This window comes from Chiloscyllium plagiosum, chromosome 15 (assembly GCF_004010195.1).
Source record: "Chiloscyllium plagiosum isolate BGI_BamShark_2017 chromosome 15, ASM401019v2, whole genome shotgun sequence".
Classification (NCBI taxonomy): Eukaryota; Metazoa; Chordata; class Chondrichthyes; order Orectolobiformes; family Hemiscylliidae; genus Chiloscyllium; species Chiloscyllium plagiosum.
Window position 1 is genome coordinate 45,018,555 of NC_057724.1, and position 26,730 is coordinate 45,045,284.

At 39.8% G+C, this 26,730-nt stretch overlaps 1 protein-coding gene across 4 annotated transcripts in view; it reads left to right on the top strand.

Moving 5' to 3' along the window:
- LOC122557277 (phosphatidylinositol-binding clathrin assembly protein-like) overlaps positions 1–26,730 on the top strand; it is a 114,191-nt gene that overhangs the window by 80,938 nt on the left and 6,523 nt on the right. For 3 of the 4 annotated variants that reach the window (XM_043704797.1, XM_043704799.1, XM_043704801.1), the window contains 5 exons: positions 6,130–6,243; positions 15,986–16,105; positions 18,503–18,533; positions 21,689–21,806; positions 26,526–26,582. In XM_043704797.1, the coding sequence (XP_043560732.1) occupies positions 6,130–6,243; positions 15,986–16,105; positions 18,503–18,533; positions 21,689–21,806; positions 26,526–26,582 (440 nt within the window). Of the gene's footprint in view, positions 1–2,657; positions 3,104–6,129; positions 6,244–15,985; positions 16,106–18,502; positions 18,534–21,688; positions 21,807–26,525; positions 26,583–26,730 lie in introns of those variants that run through there. The other variant, XM_043704800.1, reaches the window with a different exon arrangement.

Genomic DNA, 26,730 nt, shown 5'->3' on the forward strand with positions numbered 1-26,730 from the left:
CAGTGCCAACTTCCAGATCATTTATGTATGTCACCTTTCTCCATCTCGAGAAACTCCCTTCAACTACTACTGTCTCCTGTTGCTCAACCACCCAGCACGCCATGTGACTTCACTTTCTCCATTAGTTTACCATGGGGAACCTTATCAAATGCCTTACTGAAGTCCATGTATATGACATCAACAGCCCTTCCTTCATCTATCAACTTGGCCACTTCCTCAAAGTTGGTTAGGCACGATCTCTCCCGCACAAAACCATGTTGCCTATTACTGATAAGCCAATCTTTTCTAAATAAAAATAGACTTTATCCCTCGTACCTTCTCCAGCAACTTCCCCTCCCACTGATGTCAGGCTCACTGGCCTGTAGTTACCCGGAATATCCCTACTATCTTTCTTGTACAGGGGGACAACATGAGCAACCTTCCAGTCCTCCACCTCCAACTGTGTTTAAGGATGTCAAGGCCCCAGCTATTCCCTGTCTCACTTCTCTCGGCATCCTGGGATAGATCCCATCCGGTCCTGGGGATTTGTCCACCTTAACTGCTAGCCTACCCAACATATCTTTCCTACTTATGGCAACGTGATCCAGACTAATCAAACTTCTATCTCTAATCTCAAGATTCATAATGTTCTTCTCCGCAGTGAACACTGAATTATTACTTTGCATCAATCTCCCCCATTCTGTCAGGTTCGACACACCGCCTTCCTTCATTATCTTTTAGTGGACCAATCCTTTCTCTATTTACCAGCTTACTTATATAAGAATAAAATGCTTTGGGATTCTCCTTAATTCTGCATTTGCTGGGAGCTGAGAAGGTACCTAGTGCATGACAGCCATCTGCTACAACTGTAAATGGTGGAGGGTGCTGGAGGAAACTAATGATTCAAATTAGATTAGCCGGGTGGATTTTATAGAATATGATTTCTTTTATGGATATTTTAATCTGGTCCAATCAGAGAGTCCTTGCTGACAGATAATAACGTGTCGCTGTCAGGTGGTAGTGTGGGGGGGAAATTGGGAATAAAGCAGATTTTAAAGTGTGCCGGGGTTCTGTTTAATCTGAGCCAGCTCTATGCTAGCTGGGTCAGTGACATGTACAATGCATGTGTTAATAAAGGGTGACTTGGTGATGGGATACAGAGTTATTCCAGACACTTTGCTTCCTCCAGGAAGCCATCTAGGTTGTCACCAGCAGTTGATGACCTCTCCCCTGGAGCTTGCTGGGTCTCCTACAGTATGCTGTGGTGGCTTGCTGCAACTGTAACATAGTAAAAACAGAAGACTCTGTGCACAGTGGTTAGGAGTGATGTTCCCTGTCAGATATTGACACTGGTTAATGTTAGAATTGCAGTGGAATGATGAGCTGTACTTGCTCAGCTGCTGGGACGTGCACATTGCAGCATCCCTGCAGGAGCAGTCCCCATTCCTCCCCCGCAAGGACAAGGATTCTTTCCTGATGCAAGGACACCATGTTTAGACATCACTCACCACAATCCGTCCATTGTTACTCTGCCTAGTTATAGAATGTCTTTTGCAATTGTGTAAATGAGACACACAAAGATGTAAATAGATAGCATGACTGTTACTGCTGGTGCATATGGAGGAAAAGTGTTAAGGCATCTGAAGGGAGTGAGGAGGCACTGCCCGCTCAGTGTTAGTGATTTGAGAGGGTGGGTGTCAAGCAGATGATTGAGTGTTACATATGAAAGAGGAGATGGCAGGGCATGGACTTTTTTTTTTTTAAGGGTATTTGCAGAAACAGGGATGTTGTGAGAGAGGTGGCAGAGCAGAGTATGATACTATGATAGAGCAGAGAAGATCATAGACCTTTCTGCACTGCAGCTCCGTACTCTGGAGGTGGCACTAACCTTGGTAATGATCTCTGACCAGCCTGGTATCATCTGGTGATGCACCTTTGGTCACCCAGGAAGAGAACATCTCTTCAATACACCACCCCATCCACCAGGACCTTCAGGTCCCCCTCTGAAGTGCCAGCCACCGCTTCGCCATCTCCTTGCCATTTGCTTCTGTGTGGAACAGCTGCCAAGTGCCAATGCTCTTCCAGATGAGCAGCAGGCATTCAAACATGTTGAGGATACAAAGAATGTTGGTCTTAGGGCAGCTAATTGCTGAGTGGCGAATTGTTCCAGGACTAATACATGGTAAGATGAAGTAGAATTGGATATGATGCATATCATAGGGGAGCAACAACAGTTGGTGATATTCAGCCAGAAAACACTCTGCCTGTGGCAAACATCGCTCCCTGATGTAACTTGAACTAAACAAAAAAAGCCGTAAGTTTCAGTTCACAATCCCTTTTTTATTTTTAGGGAAGGAAAGTCTCTCGTGCAATCGGAGATCATCAAAAATAAAAATGTAATGCTTAGATTTTTAAGTTTAAGATTCCGCAAAAGCATATAAGGCACACAAATTTTAGCTGCGATTATGAATCTGCATGATTAGGTGACAGTATGGCTTAAATGTGCTGTTGACTTATTTGAAGAGAATTTTTTTATACATGGAGTACTTGAAAATCACTCTTATTTTGTTGATGCACCTTGAATTCAGTGTGAATGAGAAAGTTAATTAATGGACATGACCATATTCTAAATCTTAGCAGAATGCTAACTTTTTTGAACTCCCCTGTTTCTGCATCAGCCTCTTTCACCTCCAAAGGACCTTCTGTTCTTGAAGTTATTTCTATTCGTGATCCTTTTCTTGGTGAGTTCATGATTAGGATATGTAGTGTCTGTTTCTTAATTCCTCCTTCCCCTCATGTGTGCACAAGCTCCCTGTTTTCTTTCACCTTAACCTCATCATTTCTTTTACTCACTCTTCCTCTTCTTATGTTCATTAAGTTTCACTCTGAGATGCTGACTTGTATTGTCTCTCATTCATGCAGATCATTATGTGAACTTGTGCATACAAATTCCTTTTCTTCTCCCTTTTATCATTTTGCCCTTTCTCATAGACATGTCGTCATCCGCACTTTTTCCAATCCTCTTCCCTCATGTTTTTCACACTTACTCTTTTCTTTCCGTCTTTCCGACTCATACATGCCCCCACTCATTTTCCTATACAGTTCTTAGTTGAAAAAGTTGGAAAAGCTTCATCCTATCTGAAGGTGAGATGAATGAGGAAAATGATTTGGTCTATCTTAAGAATATTTCTGACTGGAATAATTATGCCCCTCCTTTTCGCATTCAGTTCCACAGTTTTCACTTAATTGCTCCAGACGTAATTTTGAACTTCGGCCTCTGGAAGAATTTCTCAATTAGTCATAAATTTATCTTTTTCTTGTTTGAACTTGTCAACTCCAGTCTTCCACTTAGTTTAATTTGAAAGAATGTTGGGCAGCACTTTTCCTCTCCTTTGTATTTTTTCCTTGTGATCCATACTATATGACCCTGACCCTATAATTGCATTTTACTTGTTTTACTTATTGTTACATATTAACCAGTACAGCATATAGAGTCAGAGATGTACAGCATGGAAACAGACCCTTTGGTCTAACTCATCCATGCTGACCTGATATCCTAACCGAATCTAGTCCCATTTGCTAGCACTTGACCCCATAGCCTCCTTAAAACCTTCCTGTTCCGGGATGGGACCATTCGCCGATTAGCCACTGCCTTTTCACCACCGAGGACGCATCGCCGCCGCTGAGGACGATTCGCCACCGCAAGTGTTTGTAACTCATTTTTATGTATAAACCAATAAAATGATAGTACATATTGATTTTAAAAAAAGTGAAATAAATTTGTTGTATAAATAAAGGGGACTGAAATATTAAAGAACAGGCGGGAGGGAAAACAATCACTACGTATATTTCCGGCGGCGAATAGTCTCCAGAGGTCAAACGACCCCAGTGGAGAAACCGGCAGTGGCTAATTGGCGGCAACGAATATGCCGTGGCGAATCGTCACCAACCCTTCCTGTTCATATACCCAGCCAGATGCCTTTTAAATGCTGCAATTGTACCAGCCTCCACCACTTCCTCTGGCAGCTCATTCCATACACACACCACCCCTTGTGGAAGAAGTTGCCCCTTAGGTCCATGAATTCAAACAGCAAAGGCGGTTACTGTGCAGATTCACTGTCACTTAGCGTAGGTTTCTCTCTGTCACTCATTCATTCACTCACGATCACTGCATTTTGTCTGTCTTCCTCCTCTTAAAGTGCTGTTTTGATCTCTCTTCCATCACCCTCCCAAAAAGTTCCGAAACAATGTAATAGCATATAAAACAGTAATTGCTGCTCCTGGAATTCCAGGAAATCACCTCTAATACCTCAAAAGGAACCGTTCTTACAACTGCAATTTTTTCCTGTCCTCCATCTTGGATTACCCAGAATCCTACGCAGGGCCTGAAAACAGCTTGGTGGCAATTAGTTGCTAAAAGTAAAGAAATTAAGTAGGAAGAATAATTTTTAAGCTGTAAAGATATATATTTGTGAAGTTTATTACAGTTAGTATTATGTAAGACTTTGTAAATTAATTAGCAACCAAAGTAAGTCTGGTTCTCAAACTTTTGTGGTTGAAATGCCTCTTTTCAAATGGATTAGCGGTAATCAGTGGTCCCACATTTAAATGATCATATCGGTTATACAGTAGCTGATGCATTTATTAATTGATTTCTACTGTGCTAACTGACACCTTTAAATTCAGTGAACTCTGTTCCAGTGTTCAACATGGCATTAGCAAAAGTCAGAGAGCCAAATGGTTATTTACATAATAAATTCTCATATGACTCTTAGTTCCTCAATTCATCTTTTGCTGTGTTTAGTGCACTTGAATCAAACCTGTCTCAGGCCACCACTAGTTCGCTTACTCAGGGCTACTACTTATGGCCATTCATTTGAGATCTCTCGGAGGAGGATTTTCTCAATATGCCACACATCTTGAAATGTCCTCTCCTCTCAATCTCTGAATCCTATTCTTCAAGTTACTTTGCACTTCCACCGATTCCCAAAAGAGCTGCCTGGACTTCCCAGGGTCTTGCAGATTCCAGTTTGAGTATAGATAATAACTTCACCAGTACAAATTACTGAATTGAACAAGTTGGTGGTGCAGTTTAGTTGTTGGGAGACTTAGCCATAAGTCATTGATTGTAGATCATTATTTTCAAGTTTTTTTGGAAGCATGAAGCTTTTGGGATTTTCTTACTGTTAAAACTAAAGAATACAGGAAATAGCCGATCAAGTATTCTCTATTAAGGGAGCATTAATATTTAGGTGAGTGTCCTCAGCACCTTTTTTCTTGACTTCTCAGATTTTTCTGCTTTCAGTTGTAATATTGGAAATACTAAATGTACCTTCAGTTAGTAAAGGTCAACTAACAGAATTACAGAAAGTCTCATTAAACGAAAGCTTTTAACACTTACCTTTTGGAAATGTTGTATTGGAAATTATCTGTGGGAATAATTGGTAGACAATTCATTCGAAAGAATTAGTTCTGTCGATCGGATTAATGAGGAAAATTAGAGCAATTGCAACCTTTCTTTTTTCTTCCAGAAATATAATTTATAGATTTTCTCAAATAACTGAAATTTTTTAATTGAGTTTATGCATTAGTGTTCAGCTTCCTGATCTGACTCTGAAGGGTGTATTTTCATGGCAAACATTTTTAGCTGGTACAGTACTTACCTGTAAGTACTGATTTTGTGTAATGTTAGAAGTATTAAAGTAATATCCTTGGAAGCAACTTTACAAACAGGACTCTTCAGGCTGATTTGCCAATTATTTTTAAAACAAAACTGCTTCTATTTGAAGGAAAGCAGAGAATTCCCCTTGAAGATGCTACTGCCTCAAATAATATCCCCAAAAACTGAGACTGCTTCTTTTAATTGTTTTGGGGATTTTTGACAATGGAAAATGTCTGTTCCATTTGAAAAGTCATCAATTTATCATAATAAACTTTTGTGACATCTTCAGGGTCTGATGTTGTATATGTAAAGTTGATCGCTGTCTTGCTCATGCTTTTGCTTACATGTTTTCTCTTTCTTGCGAGTTGTACGCACACACTTGCACTCCTCGTGCACGTTTGCAACCACCTCCCTGCCCTCTGTATCTTCCTGTGTGTTTTTCCATGGTGTTGTTGATAATGACTCTGTGTTGAACTTTTACATTTTAGGTTTTGTTCCTCAACCAGCCCCACAAATGATGGTTCCATCAGCAACACTGAATGTGGACTTTGATTCTGTGTTTGGATCCAAATCAGGCCTCGGTGATGCCAAGAATGCAAGCGGTAAACACCAAGTGTTAATTTGCATTACCAGCCTTAAATCCTTCCATATGTAGTAAATTGTAGTAAGTAATAGTGTGGTAAAATAGTTGGTGTACTGTAGCCAGTTAAATACATATTAAAGCACTTGACATTCTTCATTCTTTGGGTAGGGCAACTGAATTGTCTTTTGTTCAGCTGCCAAGAAACACAAACCAATATTTTTGACTATGCGGCACCCACTTTATCTTTTTTGGTGAATGTTATGGACAGGACCAAACTCCCAATTTAGTTGACACATTAGGTGCATCCCTAACTGCAAATACAGAGGAACCTCGATTTATCCAAATATCGGATTATCTGAAGGTGATCGCAAGGTCCTGATAGAAACATTACGCCAAAGAGCTGTTTCAACCCTGATCGCGTCTTTTGTTTACAGATACAATGATTAAAAATGAACTCTGCTCACTGAAATGCTGCCAACAACAGTCCTGGACAGTCCAGGTACCGTCTCTAAATGACCGATCTCCCGCCCTCCCCCTCTCCCCCCACTTTACCTTGAGTTTTACACAAGGGTGTACCCTTAAACGCCCCCACTTCCCCAGATAACCTCCAACATTGTTCTGTACAGGGCAGAGTGGGAACTTGTCAAAAAGGTGTGTATGTTTGGAGACTTACCCCACAAAGGCAGCAGCAGTCTTACTGTTGGTGTACAGTCTTGTTGCCCCGGAGTTGGGGGTTGCGGACACGGGAGCAGGGTTGGGGGCAGAAGGGCGGGGTGGGAGTGGACAGGAGGTGGGATCTCGCACACAGTGTGCTTTTGCCTAGTCTCCTGAATGGGGAGCAGACTTCACAGAAAACTGAGCCCCAAAAGAAATCAATTAACCGAATAATCAATTATGCGAGCGAAGTAGTGCCTGACCATCTCATTCGGATAATCAAGGTTCCTCTGTAGTAGAGTCAGAGATATATAGCACCGAAACAGACCCTTCGTTTGAACTCATCCATGCTGACCAGATATCCTAAATAAGTCTAGTCCCATATCCCTCTAAACCATTCATATTCATGTACCCAGCCAGATGTCACTTAAATGTTGTAATTATACCAGCCTTTACCACCACTACTGGTAGCTCAGTCATACACATACCACCCTCTGCATGAAAAAAAGTAGGCCCCTTTTTAAATCTTTCCCCTCTCTCCTTTAAACATATGCCCTCTAGTTTTAGACTCTCGCACCCCAGGAAAAGACCTTGTCTACTTATTCTATCCATGCCCACCATTATAAACCTCTAAGGTCACCCTTCAGCCTCTGCTCCAGAGAAAATAGCCCCAGTCTGTTTAGTCTCTCCCTGTAAATTGTAAATTTTTCTGAACCCTTTCAAGTTTCACAGTATCCTTCCTGTAGCAGGGAGACCAGAATTGCATGCAATATTCCAAAAGTGGCCTAACCAATGTTCTGTACAGTTGCAATATGACCTCCCAACTCCTATACCCAATGCACTGACCAATAAAGCAAGCATACCAAGCAAAGTCTTCACTATCCTATTTACTTGCGACTCTACTTTCAAGGAACTATGAGCCTGCACCCCAGGACTTTACCATCAAATGTGCAAATCTTAACCTGATTTGCCTTTCCAAAATGCAGCATCTCCCATTCATCTAAATTGAACTCCCATCTGCCACTCCTCAGCCCACTGACTCATCTGATCAAGATTCCATTGTACTCTAAAATAACCTTCTTGGCTGTCCAATACACCTCCGATTTTGGTATCATCTGCAAACGTACTAACCATACACACTATTCACATCCAAATCATTTATATAAATAATGAAAAACAGTAGACCTAGCACTGATCTTTTGTGGCACACTGGTCATAGGCCTCCAGTCTGAAAAGCGACCCTCCACCACCATTATCTCTCATACCGTCGAGTCAGTCCTGTATCTAAATTGCTAGTTCTACCTCTCTTCCATGTGAACTAACCTTGCTAACCAGTCTACCTTGAGGAACCTTATTGAATGACTTACTGAAGTCCATGTAGATAATGTCTGCCATGCTGCCCTCTCCAATCCTCTGTTACTCTTTCAAAAACTCAATCAAGTTATTGAGACATGATTTCCCACACACGTAGCCATGTTGACTATCCCTAATCAGTCCTTGCCTTTCCAAATGCATGTAAATCCAAATATCAGAATTCCCTTCAATAACTTGCCCACCACTGATGACCGGCTCACTGGTCCATAGTTCTCTGGCTTTTCTTTTACCACCTTTCTTAAATAGTGGCACCGCGTTGGCCAACCTCAAGTTTTCCAGCACCTCACCTGTGACTGTCGATAATAGAGATCTCAGCAAGGAGCCCAAAAATCACTTCCCTAGTTTACCAGAGTTCTAGGGTACACCTGATCAGGTCCTGGGGATTTATCCACCTTTGTGTTTTTAGACATCCAGCACCATCACCTCTGGTAATATGGACATTTTTCAAGATATCACTCTTTCCCCACAGTCTACATTTCCCATGTCCTTATCCACAGTGAAGACTGATGCAACATACTTGTTTAGTATGTCCTCCATCTCCTGCAGTTTCACGTGTAGGCAGTCTTGCTGATGTTTAAGGGGCCCTATTCTCTCCCTTTTTACCCTCTTCTATTTGATGTATTTATCGAATCCCTTTGGATTCTCCCTAACCCTATTTACCAAAGTTATCTAGTGTCCCCTTTTTGCCTTCCTAATTTCCCTTTTAAGTGTACTCCTACTGTCTTTATACTCTAAGGATCTGCTTGATATCTGCTGTCCATACCTGACATATGTTTCTTTCTTTTTTCTTAATCAAAACATCAATTTCTCTAATAATGCAGCATTCCCCACACCTACCAGCATTGTCCTTTCCCCCTAACAGGAATATATTGATTCTGAACTCAATTTCATTTTTGAAGGTTTCCCATTTTCCAAACATCACTTTACCGGTGAATATCCACCCCAAATCAGCTTGGAGGGAGGGTTTTAGGTATGGCGAGGGGCCAAAATTGAGGTACTGATAGGTGAACACAGGTGGTGGATACGACCTGGTTGGTCAGTCGATGGAAGGAATGAATCTGGCTGGTAGCTGGAAGGACACAGGTGAGGCTGGAAAGGGAATTGGTGAAAGGTTACTTGAAATTGGAGAACTTACTTACTGTCGAGTTCTCTGATTCCAAATAATCTTCCCACCCTTTCCCCAACTCCTTTTTATAGCCGCACCTCCTCCATCCATTCTACCTACCGACCCTTCCTTCAAGCTACCAACCAGATTCATTCCTCTCAGCAACCAACTAGGTCGTAATCACCTAATCAGTACCTCACAATTCCACCCTTCTCCCCACACAACCTTTTTTTCCCCATTTATCTGCAGTACTTCTACCATACCTCCATCCCTGAAGAAGGGTTGTACCTGAAATGTTGACTTCTCCATGTCTCTGTCTAGCTTGCTGTGTTCTTCAAGCCTCCTGCCTGTCTACTTTGGATTCCAGCATCTGCAGGTTTTCTTTTTGTTTCTAACTTATTTCCCCAAGAGTAGGTCAAGTTTTGAACTTTCTTTCGTAGGTACATCCACATACTGACTCAATTTTCTTGTATGTATTTAACAAATTCCTCTCCATCTAAACCCTTAACACTATGGTAGTCCCAGTCAGTGTTTTGAAAGTGAAAATTCTCTACCATAACCACCCTATTATTTTTACAGATAAATTTGTAAGGAGATTTCAGTTGTTTCTCCATTCCCCACTGACAAAGTGGAGGTGATGTGGGGAGGGGTTCTATAGTACAACAAGGTGATCATTTCTTTCTTATTTCTCAGTTCCACCCAAATAACTCCCCTATAGTATAGCATCTATACCATGGAACACTTTGAGTTGCCAATCCTCTCCATCCTTGACCCACATTTCTGGAATTGCTATGATATCACAGTCCCATGTTCCCAACCATTCCCTGAGTTTATCTGCCTTACCTCTAGGCCTTTTGCATTGAAATAAATGCAGTTTAATTTCAGTCCTACCTTTGTTCTCTGCTTTGTCCCTGGCTGGTTTACTTATTCGTTTTCCCAGATATACCAACCTCCGCCGGATCTGATCTCTTTCCTCACTATCTCCCCGTACCACCGCTTTTGCATCAGATTGTCATTTTTCTACTTCTGAGTCACTTCCCTACAATACTTTTAGCTGTAATACTGTGTGATGGAATGGCCTGTGAAATCTAGTAACGCATCCATTATGGTTAACAAATGTTGATTCCTACTTTTTAGGTAGTGGTCCTATATAATCCATTAAAATTCTTGCAAGAGGTTTTTCAGATGTAGGAATAGGTATTAAGGGTACTGGTTTTATCGCTACTTGAGGTTTTCTAATTACCTGACGTCTGGTAAAATTCAGCCACATCTCTACGCAGTACGGGCTAATTTTGTTTTCTACTTTGCCTTGAGTTTTCCTTACTTCAAAATGATGACCTATGATCACTTCACATGCTACTGGCAACGCCATCTTTCTCTAAGCCACCAGTTTTCCAACTTGATGAACTTCTGCTTCTTTTCCATCTGCCTGAATATGTAATAAACTCCATTTTCTCATCAAGACTTTAAGCTAGTAGAATTCTGGGATGCACTCATTCTTTTGTATGCTTTTTGATACAACTGCTTTAGGTTTTCACCTTTTTGTTATTCACCTAGCTTCTCTTGTCCTCTACCAACTAGTTTCTTTTTCCCCCCAACCAATTGATCAAATATAGTTTCTGATAATTGAACTTCAAGTTCCCTATCTTTGATTTCTCCTCCTGTTTCAACCTATGGCTTTGTGACCTTGTTACCATACACAGGAAAAATCACAGGCTATACTTCCTGTAGTATCCCAGTTGTCTGATTTGTGCGTCCCCTCTTCCCCAAAAGAAACTGACTTTTCACAAGTGGACATCACTCTAACTTGTGATCCACCTATATAATTGCCAACAATAAACTGTATTTCCAAAACTGGGAATTTATCTATTACTTCTACCACCACTTTGTCATTTTTCACCAGAATCTCCAACCTCCCTTTATATAATGGAACATTGCTGTTCTCACCATAAATTCCACATATCACCAATTCTTCTAGTACTTCTGAATTACATATCTCCTCATCTTTCACCAAAGATTTGACTTGCTCCCATATCTCTCAAACTTTTAATTCCTTTATCTTCTCCTCTGGCATAAATAAGTAAACCTTACCCCATGCAATAAAATTCTTTTGGAGACTTGGTACATTCTTCTCAACCAACCCCTGACCAGGTTGCACATTTTCTTGTAGCCAAACATAAATTTATGAACCAACTCCATCTGTTATTGCTGCTGCTAATCTTGCAGTGTCAACTCTGGGTGCACGGTGGCTCAGTGGTTAGCACTGCTGCCTCATAGCACCAGGGACCCAAGTTCAATCCTAGCCTCTGGTGACTATAGGTGTGGAGTTTTCACATTTTCCCAGTGTCTGCGTGCGTTTCCTCCTGGGTGCTTCAATTTCCTCCCACAGTCAAAAGATGTGCCAGTTAGATTGATTGACCATGCTAAATTGCCCATTAGTGTTCAGGGATGTGTAGGTTGGGTGCATTAGTCAGGGTAGATATAGGATATGGGAATGGGTCTGGGTTGGTTACTCTTCAGAGGGTGGGTGTGAGCTTATTGGGCCGAAGGGCCGGTTTTCACACTCAGGATTCTAAGACTGACGTGCTCTTCCACCTGAGTTCTCTACTTCCAGAAGTGAATTTTTGAACTCCTCGAAAATAATTGTCTCTCCAGGAGCATTATTTTTAAATCTATTTTCAAAGCCTTTATCCACCTATCAAAACTATTTTGTTTGATCTTTTCAAACTCCATGCACATTTGACCAGGTTCCCTCCTTCGATTACTAAAACATCTATAGGCTTTTGGCACTCTTTCATAATACACAAAATGGCTTTTTCACCACCTCATGCTCCCCAAATACCCCTCTGTTTGGATCAACAATACCCACATGGTCACTAGCCAATTCATTTGTTTAGCCACTTTCTCAATTGAAATGAAAGTCTTTTACATCCTTCTCGAGCTTAGACCATGCTTGGACATATTTAAACAGATCCCCTGCAGGCCTTTAGCTCCAATAGAATTGCTCTGTATCACTGTTCTTATTACTACTTCCACCTTTCACCTCTACCTCTGCCATTTTAAGTTGACTTTGAGTTTTCGGTCTCTCGGTTCCCACAAGAGCCCCTAATTTTTTTTATGCAACAAATCAAATTCCCCACAAAATATATAAGGAAGATAACCTGGACTCCAACTTTTTCCTCCTTTTTAAAGGCAAGTGTAAGGTGTAATGTTCCAGATGCAATTCGATGGGTCAAACAGGCTTGAAGCAAAACAGTGTCTGTAGTTTAAGAATAAATAAAAACAATTACCTTAACTGTAACTCTATCGAAATAATTAACGAGATAATATACATGTTTACTACCACTGATTAACTGTTCCAAGATAGTAACATCCCATCAACTGGTTCAAGTACATAATTCTTTTGAAATTTGTGTCACATTTCCAAGTTTGGATTCTCCCAAGTCCATTAGGGCCAAATACTATGGCTATTATCTTCTAGTTGAAGAAACTAACTTGTTTTGCTCCAGTAAAGGTTCTGTAGGCACTGAATCTGGAATCGGGGTAGCCAGGGTGGTTAAAAATGTGATTAGCATATTTGCCTTTATTGTTTAGACCTTTTGAGTATATGGGTTGGGATGTCATGTTGAGGTTGTATGGGATGTTGGTGAGATCTCTCTGGTATATTGTGCATTGTTCTCATTACCCTGTTATAGGAAGGATATTATTAAATTGGAGAAGGTTCAGAAAATATTTACCAGGAATCTGAGAAAGGTCGACTGAAATTCTTGATTTTTGAAATGTGGACTGGAAAATTTTTTTTAGTGTATAAGTGTATTGCCATTATAAATGGACCACATTAACAATATCAAGAACGTTGTTTCACAATGTGAAAACTATATTCAAAAAGTATTTTGGAGTTTGTTGCCTGTGTGTTTCCCTTGTTTATTGCATGGAGTTCTGATATTAATTCAACTTTCTCCTTACTTTACATGCGACAACTCTGGGTTGATGTCATCTTGCTGAATGAATGGGTAAGTTGAATTTCATTGACTAATTGAGTTTAGATAGCTAGAGACCTGATTTTTATATTCTGTTCTTATTGATAATACATTAAAAATTATAAACATTCTATGACCTCTTTCCATTTCCGTCAGACTCTTTCTCTTTGTCAATATAATGTATTGCTGTAGACTAAAAGCTTGTTATACTTACAATCTGTTCTCTGATGATAGTGGTCTTAATACTGTCTTTCGATTGAGAGATGAGACATGTGCTATATGTCTGTTAGGACCTTGTCAGGATTGTGAGAAAGTCAACAGGTATTGACATGCATATGATTTGCTTAGGAATTTGAATTTTCCAATAGGTTGATGCTCTGGATTGGGACACTCTGTAAACGTATCTGACACTGATCTCAAGGCAGACATTTGGGCTAGACATGTAGGGCTTACCTGTGTACTTATTCTGGAAATGTTAAATTGTGCAATATGTGGTATAACAGCTGTAGAGCTTCTCAGCTCACCATGCAACACTCCTTTTTTCCATCTCTTCACTTCCTGCCCCACCCTGCCAATTCCCCAAAATACAATCAGTCAGTCAGTCGTTCATGCATATTCTCATCCATTCATTAACCCACACACATCCATTGAAACACTTGGACCTTTTAAAAGCTTAACTGATTATGTCAGCTACTCCTCTCCTTCTCACAACCCTACTACATGTGCTGGACGGACTAAGGAAATCCTGCATTTCCGGTTTTATTTCAGCCTGGATCTGAAGATCCTGAAAGAAATGAGCAGTGTTGTTCAATCAGTGCAAACTTCATGGCCTACTGGAAGATCCAGGCTAATATTTCTTTTGATTTGTTTTGCCTCACCCATTGATCAAATTTGTCCTAACCAATGTTTATTCAGCAGTTAGGTCAATAACGTTGTATCACTGAGCAGCCAGTTGGTTTCGGGAAACTAAAATCACTGCATTTTGAAGCCTTAAAGGAATATGCATTCCAGCAAAATAAAACACTCTAATTGACACTAGAATAGTATGCTATTTTGGCTGAGGGATTGAAAACTGCTAGAGTTTGACAATTAACAAGCCAGATACAGCAATGGGTGGTTAGAACAGTTCTGTGTCAGTTGTACTCATACAGAATGACGGACATTTGATATTTTAGCTAAGCATTAGAATATAAAGATAAAAATGGTTGTTGAAGTCTCAGTGATGGTAACCTCATCAAATTGAGGAATTTAGGCTATACCGTTGGAAGTCCAAAAATGCTGTTGTAAAATCTTGAGCAAGGAGTTCTTTTTATAACCATTTACTGAGAGAATTATGATTTGAAGGAGGATTGGAAGGCTGCAAGCAATGTTTCGGGTAGCTGTAAATATTAGGGTCAAAATTAAATGTTGGGTATGAATATGGATAGGAGATTTAATGAAAAGAAAATGAGAGAAGATAAAAGGAGGCCAAAACAATGCAGGTTGTTTAACAGGAAAACAAGTTCACATCATACACGTCTCCTTGCATCCTAACGATCATCTATATCTTATGCAAGATCGTTTTCTACATGCACAATCGTGAATTAATTGATTTGTAAATTATTTTGCATTTGTAACAGTACTTAATATTGCAACAGATGTTGTCCAAAGAGCGACAGCATTCTCATAACTAGACTGTTTAGTACAAGCTAAACTGCAAATCACATTATATTACATCATATATTATAATAGTTAAACTACGAAACAACCTACCAGATAGCACAATTAATAATGTATTGTACATTTGTTCCTTTGAGCATTTGAGTCAATTTGTTAGTCTGCCCTGGAAACTCTTGTAAATGCGTTCTGATCATGTGCAAGTCATTAATTTTCCTCATCCTGAATATATGGCAGTAGAATGAGAATTTATATGTTCAACAAATTTTAATAACATGTAAATCAATTGCATCTTAATGAATAGTTATTTGTAATAGTTCCACTTTAACAAAGTTTGGCATTTTCACTTATTTATGTTGATTTGGAGATGCTGGTGTTGGATTGGCGTGTACAAAGTTTAAAAATCACACAACACCACCAGGTTATAGTCCAACAGGTTTAAATGAAAGCACTAGCTTTTGGAGCGCTGCTCCTTTAATCAATTCTGTGACTTACACAATTGTAAGACGCAATTTATAGCAAATTCTGTGCAAATTTTTGCTATAAATCCTGTGTCTAGCAATTATGTACTCCACCTGATGAAGGAGCAGTGCTCCGAAAACTAGTGCTTCCAATTAAACCTGTTGGACTATAACCTGGTGTTGTGATTTTTAATTTTTGTTAATGTTGTTTACTATCTTTCAACACTATCAAAATTTTTGGGGTTGGGTGAGTCCAGTTTCTGTACACAGCCTTAAATGTTTGAGTGGCAATTTTAAACTATTGTTTAAAACCTTTTGAAGTCCACATATATCTCTGCTTCAATTACATGCAATGTGTTAAATTAAACCTTGTGGACAAAAATGTTTCTGAAGCAGTTGAACTACTATTTGGAACATTTTGTATTGCCCAGAAAGTAATGAAATTCGGAGCTTGGAAAGATGGATTGTATGGACAAACGTTGTCTTATCTTTTGACCTTTTTTATTTTCTTACCAAGGTTTGATCGACTAGGTGAAATATTAATGCCACAATCAACTTCACTTGCCAAAGATGAAACACCGCCAGTGAACCAGCAAAACAACAAACTACTAGCAAATGACTTGGATTCATCCCTTGCCAACCTTGTGGGCAGTATGTATTCGAAAGCAAACCAGTTTATTGCTATTGAGAACAGCTGTAAAGATTTAGATGAGTGATTTATGGCTAAGACTTTCTAACTCAATATTCAGTGATTCCTGTATATTTTGAAATTTTCTTATTCTAAAATGTAATCATTTATAAAGTTTATATATAAACCACGATCTACCATCCTCCTGTCTAAAGAACCACCGCTTACCATAACATGCAGTTTCCTGTCCTTGATCCACTTTTTTTAAAACTCATGCTGACACTGGTCCTTTTATTCCATTGGTTTTAAATTTTGTGAACCAATGTTTGAAGTGCTACTTACTTACTTTTTAAGAAGCAATTGGTACTGTAAATAACATTTGTTATATTCCCTTCCTCAACTTTCCCTCACTTTTTGGAAAATAAAAAAAAAATCTGCCATTTGGATTTCCAACTTCTTTGCATCTCCTATCTGTCCCTCTGAAAGTTTAAGTTGTAAGTGATTTCATTGTTCATGGTATCCTCTCCCAACTAACAGTCTAATGCAGGATCTGTATGGGTATCCACTAAACTGACGGTTCATGCTGATGCTTGAGGGAACTTTTGCACTGCAGAGCTTGACATAAATGGATTATGAAGGATGCTGAACCAAACTTCTGTATTTGCCTCCAGTTTGGCCAGTCAGATGCAGTCCTTCAAAAACTTGCAAGTCTTTTTTCCAGTATCCTTGTACTTTTTGTACTGGCTAAATTGATGTGGTAAATGTGGCCTGCGTGTCAAAGTCAAATTTTCTGTAGGTTGGTCTCCATGTTCAGGCCCACTCAATGAATGATCACTGTTTTTCTCCTGCCATTGAGAATTCAAAGAACTAACGTCTTTGGAAGACTTCCAAAAGCTAGATTTGATGTCTGTTCAGATCAAAGATTGTGAGATACAACTGGTTGGTAAGGATGATTATTTGGTACAGTCTGTTAATCTTCAGCTTAATACCATGCTGCTTCCAGACGCAATAATGGAGTTGACCATGGACAAAAATTCAGTCATGAAACTGTTTTCTCCCCTCCTTTGGCATTTGGGAAAGGTAGATCAAACTGCAGACTTGCATCATAGTTTGTTACAAAATCTAATACAATGGTTACTACTTGCTTGAAGAATTTACCCAACAAGCAACATTTTGTTTCATCATATTCTCTTTGTTGGGATGTTCACACTTAATATTTGACCCCCCCTCACCAAAAAGCCCTGATTTTGCTTCTGTTGCCTCTGGCCTTTGTTGGAACACACCTAGCCGAGATTGAAACAATCTTAAACATTTGTCTATAAATGTTTAATGTAGCTTGGGTGCTTTGTGAAGAATTGTGGAGGAGTGAGGGAGTGTTTGCAGCTTTTGATTATTTGACTCACCATGCCTGTGCTGGTGAAGCTATCAAATTAGTCCAGCTCCCCTATTCTTGTCTCAAGTCTGAATGTTTGTTCTTCAAGTATTTCTCTAATTCCCTCCTTGAAAGTTATTACATTTCCTTCAAGTTCTCTGTGGAAAAATATAGAACATTGTGTCCGCTTAAACATGAGGCTACACAGCAGTCTGGAATATACCATGCATAAAAATAAGTAGGTCACTCTCAACTTCATTCTTCAGGAGAAATATACAGATTAATTCCAGCAGTAAGTAATGATTTTAACATTTGAATTTCCCATGGACAAAATTGTGCTTTGAGGTTCCCAGTACCATGAAATTTAAAAGGGAACATTGCTCAAAGTAAAAGAAGTAACTGACTGCACAGCAGAGGTGAATGTAAACTGTACTTATCGCTGATCCCTGAATTCAAGTATCTCGAGTATGTTTGCAAATTATGAATTGGAGAAAAGTTTCAGGGAACAAGTATTTGCATCCCACTATTTTTTCCAGTGTAACATGTCCATGAAGGGAATCGGTTAGTTAGCAATATCTAATGTGAAAAAGAACTCGCTTTTATAAAGCGCTGTTGGTGTTACCAGAATATCCCAATGTACTTCAGTCACTTAATTTCCTTCTGAAGCATAGTCATTGTTTTAACGGAAACAAGTGTGCCAACCAATTTTTACTAGCAAAATCCCACAAACAACAATGGGCTAATGCAGAATTGAAATGTTGCAAATATTGGAATGTGAAATAAAAACAAGATGATTTTAAACAAAACTGGCCTATTTGAGAAGTATTAAATTCACATTTTAAGGTCAATGATCTTTCATCAGAACTGGTTCATCACAGTACTTGATCTACAGTGTTCTGTTGCTATACCATAGCTGCTTCACAGAATTAATCTGATTTTTAAAAATAATTTCCAAATCGATCAGCTGTTTTCTGCAGTGTCTATTGTGATGCTAATTGAGTGGACAATTGGCTATTGATGTTCCAGTGACGTTTTGTTTTTTTCATAGATTTGAATTTCGTAGGAACTCCATTGAAAAGGTAAAGACCTCCAATATTTATCAATTCTACTGGTTCAGAAAATGGAATTTAACAGGAAAGGGTCACGCAATACAGGATAATAAGAGGAACCGGGTTTGTTTGATCTATCTTCATAGCTCAACTTCACCTGCCAAGCACGTCTAATCTCAAATTTCTATTGCAACTTCTTGCTTTCCCACAATAGAAACTTAACTCAGAGACTGAAGGGGTGAAACACTTCAATTCCCTTTCAGAGAGAGAGAGGTAAAAGAAAAACTGGTAAATTGGAACTTGCCTCTGACACGTTCCAACTTTGCTCAAAGTAAAAGAAGTAACTGACTGCACAGCAGCGGTGAATGTAAACTGTACTTATCGCTGATCCCTGAATTCAAGTATCTCGAGTGCTCATCTCTTCCTTGCACTACTCCCTCTGCCACCGTCTGGGAACAATTCCCTTCCCTACTGATAAATATTGTAGGTCCCTTTTTTAGTGGGACTACAATCTTTCCTGTTGAAAAATATGTAGATTTCCCCACACTGATCCATATGTATGTTTGGATATTGCATGTATTTTCCTTTTAGTGAAATCTATTTCCACATGAAAAGGAGCTTTTTTTTTTGGCTACACATACACTGGGAAATGAATATCAAAATACTTTAAGAGCAGCATTTCTCATGTGAACTTTTTTGGTCAGTGGCTATCTGATATGTATGAAAACCTGGAGATACATATAAATGTGTCTGTGTACATAAACATATTTTGAGGAAGTCAAGTTTTTGCAGGCAGCTTTTCCTTTCTGGTTTTAATTGTCAGTGAATTTAGCTAGGTAAAAACAATGACTGCAGATGCTGGAAACCAGATTCTGGATTAGAGTGGTTGTCTAGTTAATCAGAAGTATTGCAAAACTGCAGTCAGTTTTTTTTTTCATTTGTTCATGAGATATGGGAATTGCTAACAGGAAGTATTTATTGCTTATCCATACATGCTTTTGAGACGATGGTAGTAAGCTGCCATCTTGGTTTTATTTTTACAGTCCTGTTGGGGTGGTAGTTCCAGATTTTTCATTTAATGACATGAAAGAATAGCAACAAATTTCGAAGGAAGGGTGTGTGTGGCTTTGAGGAGACCATGCGGTGATGTTTCCATTTGCTTATCAAGTGTTTGTTTTCCGTGGTGACTTAGTGGGGTACTGTGCACTAATGTTGGTCAATGTTTAAGGTAATGGATGGGTTATCAAATGAGTTGCTGTGTCCTAGGTAGTAGCAAGCATTGGTATTATTCAAGCTGTATACTGAATTGCAGAATTATTACAGTTCAAAATAAGGCCAGTTATCTCACTGTATCTGCACTTGCTCTTCGAGAGAGCATTTCAGTTAGTGCCTCACCTAGTTCACACATCCAGAAACAGGAGTGTATTCTGCCACATGCCTGACTTGTGCCTTATAAATAAGATTTGGAGGATCAGGAGGGGAATTAGTAATTAGAATTTTCAGCTCCTGATCTGACTTAGTAGCCACAGCATTTGTGGGTTTGAACCAGTTAGGTTTCTGACCATTGGTAATCCCTAGGGAATTGGTGGTGTTTCAGTAACAGTAGTGCCTAGGATGTCCTCTTTTTGCTGGAGATGGTCACTGCAATAAATGTTCAGTGCCTTTTTTTTTCAGCCTGGTCTTTGCATGGAGCTGTGAACGACATCATTTTCTGAAGAATTGCAAAAAATTGCACTCTGCAGTCATAAGTGAGCATGTTTGTTTGGAGCCATGTAGCTGTGACCTGGGTCAAGCAGTTGAGTTAGTGATACAAATTTGATATCAATATCATACCTTAGTACTTTGCATCTCCAACTGATGAAACCATTAGTCAGTTTCAGCAGCAGCAATTTTTTTTATTCTCTCAACCAAATGCAATGTAGCAGACATTATTCCATTTCTCATTTTTTTAAAAAAAAATTTCCTCTTAGAGTAAGTTTTTTTTGGTAGGACAATTCTCGCAAAACAGTTTGCATTATGTCAGCCACCTTCAAGTAAACTGTCTCATGCCATCTATCTGGCATATTTGTCACTAATTTAATATTTAAGTGAGAGGCTTTGGTGAAGGTATTGTGTCCGATGGAACTGTCTCTAGAATGCGCCAGTAGCAAGTGTATTTTTCCAAATCCTATTTCCTGCAACAGCTTTTCCTTTTTTTTTAAAAACGTGAATCGACCTAGACTCTTCATCCTGGATTTTGTCCACTTGCTGGAGAAACCTTCAATTCCTTTAAAATGCCCACCTCAAAGTTGTGTGAGAGTGCAGGTGCTCCTATGTTCTGCAAATTGTGATTGGCATCCACCTGCAAATTGTGATTGGCATCCACCTGCAAATTGTGATTGGCATCCACATGCCAATTGTGACATTGTCTTCGGGTTCCAGAAGTTGCTGCCATGCGTGGGCCTTGGAGGTCTGTGCTGCCAGCCAGAAAATCAGAGGAAACACTGCCCACAATAAGAAATAGTGGATTGCAAACTGGAACAAATGACCACAAGAATAAACATTCTATCCTAGGACCACAGGATGCAACAAATAGGGAGGTATTACTGCCACTGTACATTAGTGAGATCACACCTACACTATTGCATACAATTACTTGAAGGATGTAGTTGTATTGGAGGAGGTTTGCTAGATTGATTCCAGATGAGGTTTATCTTATGAGAGATTGAGCAGTTAAGCTTTTAAACTCCAAGGAGTATAGAAAAGGAGATCCTATCTAATTGATACACGAAAGAGATTGACCAAGTAGACTTGGAGTGTTTCCTTGTGTGGCAATCCAGAATGAGAGGCCTTCCTTTTAGAATAAGGGATAGCAGATTTAAAATAGATGAGAAATTGCATCTCTTAAAGGGTCATGAACATACCTTAGGGAGTGGTGTATGCTGGGACATTGAGTAAATTTAAAGAGGGGATAGATGGACAATTTTTTTATTTTAGTGCGTTGAAGGGTTATGTAGAGCAGGAGGAAAGTGGAGTTGAGGCTGAGATGAGATCGGCCAATGATCTCACTATATGGTGGAGCAGGCTCAAAGGGTTGAATTGCTACTGCTACTCCTAGTTCATATGTAAATAGTGTGGTGTAAACTATTGATAGCCATCCCTGGGTTTTTTTTGTCAAAGCTGATCTTTATTTGTTTCATGCTTAGAATGGATCAGCAATGGACCCAGAGTGGAGAAAGGAAATTAACAGGAGGAACAAACTGGCAGCCAAAGACCACTACGTCGACATCCTGGAGTGCCATGCCAATGAATGTACCAGGAATGGTATGTTTAGAACTGCTTGAATATGTTCTGTGAACTAAAATACTGTTAGAAACCCAATATATTTTGAATTCAGCAAGTGCATGTTTCTAGTAACAATCAATAACTGGTGTTTCATAGCTTGTGTGATCTCTATTTGCATTAACTTAAACCAAAATAGTGTCTGATCAGAAGTGGACAGATTTGAATCATCCAGAACCAAATAAATATCAGCTATAAGCTTGGGTATTTTGTGCAGAACTGGTTGAATCCTGAAATTGGCCTTCATGACTGATTCCTAATTTAAATCTTGTATTTGCCCTGTTGCCAAGTATCTTGTACTTAACAGGAAGAGGGAGTTATAACTGTGTTAGAAGATGCACAATGGATTTCCCAAATGTTGCTAAGTTTCTATCCAAAGGTATTGGTAGTGGTATCATCTCTCAATGGTTGTCAGATCCAGAATGAAACCTGAGCTGAAAATGTGTTGCTGGAAAAGCGCAGCAGGTCAGGCAGCATCCAAGGAGCAGGAGAATCAACGTTTCAGGCATGAGCCAGGCTAAGATAAAAGGTAGGGAGGAGGGACTTGGGGGAGGGGCATTGGAAATGCAATAGGTGGAAGGAGGTCAAGGTGAGGGTGATAAGCCGGAGTGGGGGTGGGCACGGAGAGGTCAGGAAGAAGATTGCAGGTTAGGAAGGCGGAGCTGATTTCGAGGGATTTGACTGAGACAAGGTGGGGGGAGGGGAAATGAGGAAACTGGAGAAATCTGAGTTCATCCCTTGTGGTTGGAGGGTTCCTAGGCGGAAGATGAGGCGCTCTTCCTCCAACCGTAGTGTTGCTATGGTCTGGCGATGGAGTCCAAGGACCTGCATATCCTTGGTGGAGTGGGAGGGGGAGTTGAAGTGTTGAGCCACGGGGTGGTTGGGTTGGTTGGTCCGGGTGTCCCAGAGGTGTTCTCTGAAATGTTCTGCAAGTAGGTGGCTTGTCTCCCCAATATAGAGGAGGCCACATTGGATGCAGTAAATGATGTGTGTGGCGGTGCAGGTGAATTTGGCGGATATGGAAGGATCCCTTGGGCCTTAAGAGGAGGTGTGGGTGCAAGTTTTGCATTTCTTGCAGTTGCAGGGGAAGGTGCTGGGAGTGGAGGTTGGGTTGGTGGGGGGTGTGGACCTGACGAGGGAGTCACAGAGGGAGTGGTCTTTTCGGAACGCTGATAGGGGAGGGGAGGGAAATATATCCCTAGTGGTGGGGTCCGTTTGGAGGTGGTGGAAATGACGACTGATGATACGATGTATATGGAGGTTGGGGTGGTAGGTGAGGACCAGTGGGGTTCTATCCTGGTGGCGATTGGAGGGGCGGGGCTCAAGGGCAGAGGAGCGGGAGGTGGAGGGCATCGTCGATCAGAATGAAACCTGGCATGATTTAACACCAGTTTTATTCTTGTATTTTGATTATCTTGGTGGTCACTGACCGCCTCCCATTCATATGTTCAGTGTACTTCAGTAAAAGACTAAGTGTATAAAAAGCAGAAAGAAAGATTCAGCCCTTTTTCCCAGCAATATGCTCCATAGACCTTCAACCCCAGAGAAGTATCTTAATTTAGGGGTTTTCTTCGTTTACATCTCAAGTGACTCACTAATCTCTTTAACTGTTCAAGGAGCAGAACTTTTAAATCTGTAAAACTAACTTGCCCTAATTCTACTAGGAACAGGCTGGTACAGAATACAGAAATTACTGCAGCAATGGGAACTTGAAGCCTTTTGCAGTTTTTTTTAAAATGGCTATCAAAGTGACAATTTACCCAATCTAATTCTGTTTGTCTTCTGTGGGTGCAAATCACAGACACACACTTCAAGCAATTGCAAATCATCCGTAGGTGAGGTTTCCCAATTTTATGATTACAGATGGGATAACTGAAATTATTTAATCTGTCTGCTGAGGAAACATTCCTTATTCACCTGCTCTTTTGGTTGGTTATGGCAAGATTAATTTTAAAATTATCCCTTCCCTTATGGATGCCCTTCTCCCAGACAGAATTTAATTCCTTTTGAAAGAGCTTATTTAACGAGGCTTTCTTGAGTTAACAAGTGAATTTGTTAGTAGCTAACCACAAGACACACTAATAGCTCAAAACACATACAAGTTAGAAATAAGATGAGTCCACAAAAAAGTTAGTCTAAATGGAGCAGTTTGAGTCATTCACAATGAGTAGAAACCTGTTGATATAGCCTATTTCCAAGGGCAGGTAACTTGTGCTGAATCCTTTCAACCAATGACCATGGGACAATTACATGTGACATCAGTTGACCATTGTCCCCTTGCCCACTTCTATTTGAATGTTTGTTTTTTTATTCTTAAAAATAAACATTTCTTTTTTGAAAATATTGTACTCGTCATAGGATAATGTGGCACCTGATAACTGAACTGGGCAGTTAGTTTCTATAAAACTGTTAAATAAGGTCTTGTGCTACATCAGAATTATGGAAGGTGAAAGAAACTCTCTTAAAGAGGACCCCAAATTCTAACAATGATGACACAGTCACCACTAAACTAGCATTTCATTCAAAAACTTATTGATTTCACCAGATGCCATGGTGAGGTTCACATCCATGCTAACAAAATATTAGCTTGGAGCTCTGGATTATCAGTCCAGTGGCTTTACCATGATTCCAACATCTCCAATCATCTTTCTTAACTGACTCTCGATACATTCACCAGATGAGATTTTTCTCTCTCTCTACCAGAGACTCTCCAGTATAGACAACAGTATAGCACTTTCCAAACCTCCCCCTTTTTAGATGACTAGTGGAGTTAGTCTTTCCACATTCCCTTACTGTTATCTGTAGTGTTCCTTAAGGATCAAACTTTGGACCCTAATATGATTTAAATATGCATAAAGTCAGAGACCCTTCTGTCAAACTAGTCCACAGTGACCTTGTTCCCAAAGTAAACTAGTCCCACTTGCCTGTGTTTTGGCCCATATCTCTTCAAACCTTTCCTAATCGTGCACTTGTCCAAACGTCTTTTAAATTTTACAACTGTACCTGCATCCACCACTTCCTCTGGCAGCTCATTTCTCATGAACCACTTTCATTTTTTAAAAAAAGAAAGTTGCCCCTCATCCTTTTTTAAAACTTTCTTCTCTTCTCCTCACCATTTTTTAAAAAAAGCCCCCTAGTTTTGAACTCTCCCACTCTAGGGAAAACAGCCTTGCTTATTTGCCTTCTCTAAGTCCCTCATGACCTCAAACCTCTAAGAAAATCCCAGCCTATTTTTATCACCCAAACCCTCCATTCCTGGCAATATCCTGGTAAATCTTTTCTGCACTCTCCAATTTACACAGTACTTCAGAACAGGCCTTACCAACATCCTGTACAATCTCAATATGACATCCGGACTCCTATACTCCATAGTCCGAGCAATGAAGGCAAGTGTGCTGAATGCTGTCTTAACCGTGATGCACATTTCAAAGGATTATGTACCAAACTCTTAGGTTTCTGTTTTACAACACTACCCAGAGCCCTACAATTAATTGTACAAGTCCTGCCCTTGCTTGATTTACCCAAATGCAATATCTGAGATTTATCCAAATTAAACTCTTATCTGCCAATCCTCAGCCAATTGATCAAGATCTCTCTGTAATCTTATCTTCACAGTCCACTATGTCACCAACTTTGGTGTCATCCGCAAGCTTACTAACCATGCTTCCAATATTTTCATCCAAATCATTTATATACGTGTGCACTAGCCATGAATCTTGATTCCCTGCTGCCTCTAAATTTGTTTGTCGCCTATCAAATACTTGATGAGCAGTAATTTCCCCCGATGAAGCTATCATCACCAGTCCTTACTATAAACTCTATCTCTTCGCCATCAACTCATACCCCTCTCCCTACAGCAACTATCTTGAGGCTGTACCAGAGTTTCGGCACTTGTTGTGAATCATGACCCCAAGATCGATTTCTTACTATGTATCACCACATATGCTAAGATCACCAGTTTGCCTTTCTGATTTTGCCCCTATTTCAGTTCTGTTGCTGCTACAGCCCTCAACAATGCTTTAGTTATTTAAAGACTAAACTATTTCCAAAACCACCCCTGGGAATCTTTGTTTCACTTACTTTATGGTCATTCAAACCTCTGTCCATGTCTTAACTCCTACCAAATCCTGTTCATTCATCATTCTTGTGACTGATCTAATGTGGCTCCTGATTAAGCAAACACTTCAATTTTAAAATTCTCATCTTTGTTTCAACTCCCTCCATGATCTCTCCCTTTTTTGATCTCTAGCCCTAATATCTTCTAACATATGTCCTCTCCGGCAGCCCTGATTTTTAAATATCTTTTTTAAAAATCCTGCAGATACTGGAGATCTGAAATAAAAACAAAATGCTGGAGAAACTCTGCTAATCTGGCAGCGTACATGAAGAGCGAAATAAAGTTAGTTTTGAGTCCAGTATGACACTTCTGATTTTATTGGCTCCACTGTTGTTGCCCACGTCTTCAGTTTTCAAAGCCTTGAAAGCTGGAATTCCTTTTATTTAGCTTTCTCCCTTTGTTTCCACCCTTTAAGATAGTTCTTAAAGCTTACATATCTTGCCTTACCTTTTTATGTTGCTCACTGTCAAATTTGTGATCTCTTCTGAGCCTCTCGTTGAGACACCAATTAGGTATAAAATCCTTTTTAATTTCATGTAGTACAAGCCTCTGTGATCTTTAGCTGATGTTTTATTGCAATGCAGGTTCCTACCCCAATGTCTTTCCCAGTGTCAACATCTCAAGTGCCTGTATATGGAATGGTAAGTACCTAATTTGTACACTTAATTCCATGTAATTATTCTTCTGAAGATGGTCAACGATGTAGGAGTAATAACTGTATTTCATTCTCTTTTTCAAACACCAATTTCCCAGCCAAGGGTTGTTATGTAAGTGAGAAGTAGGAAATCC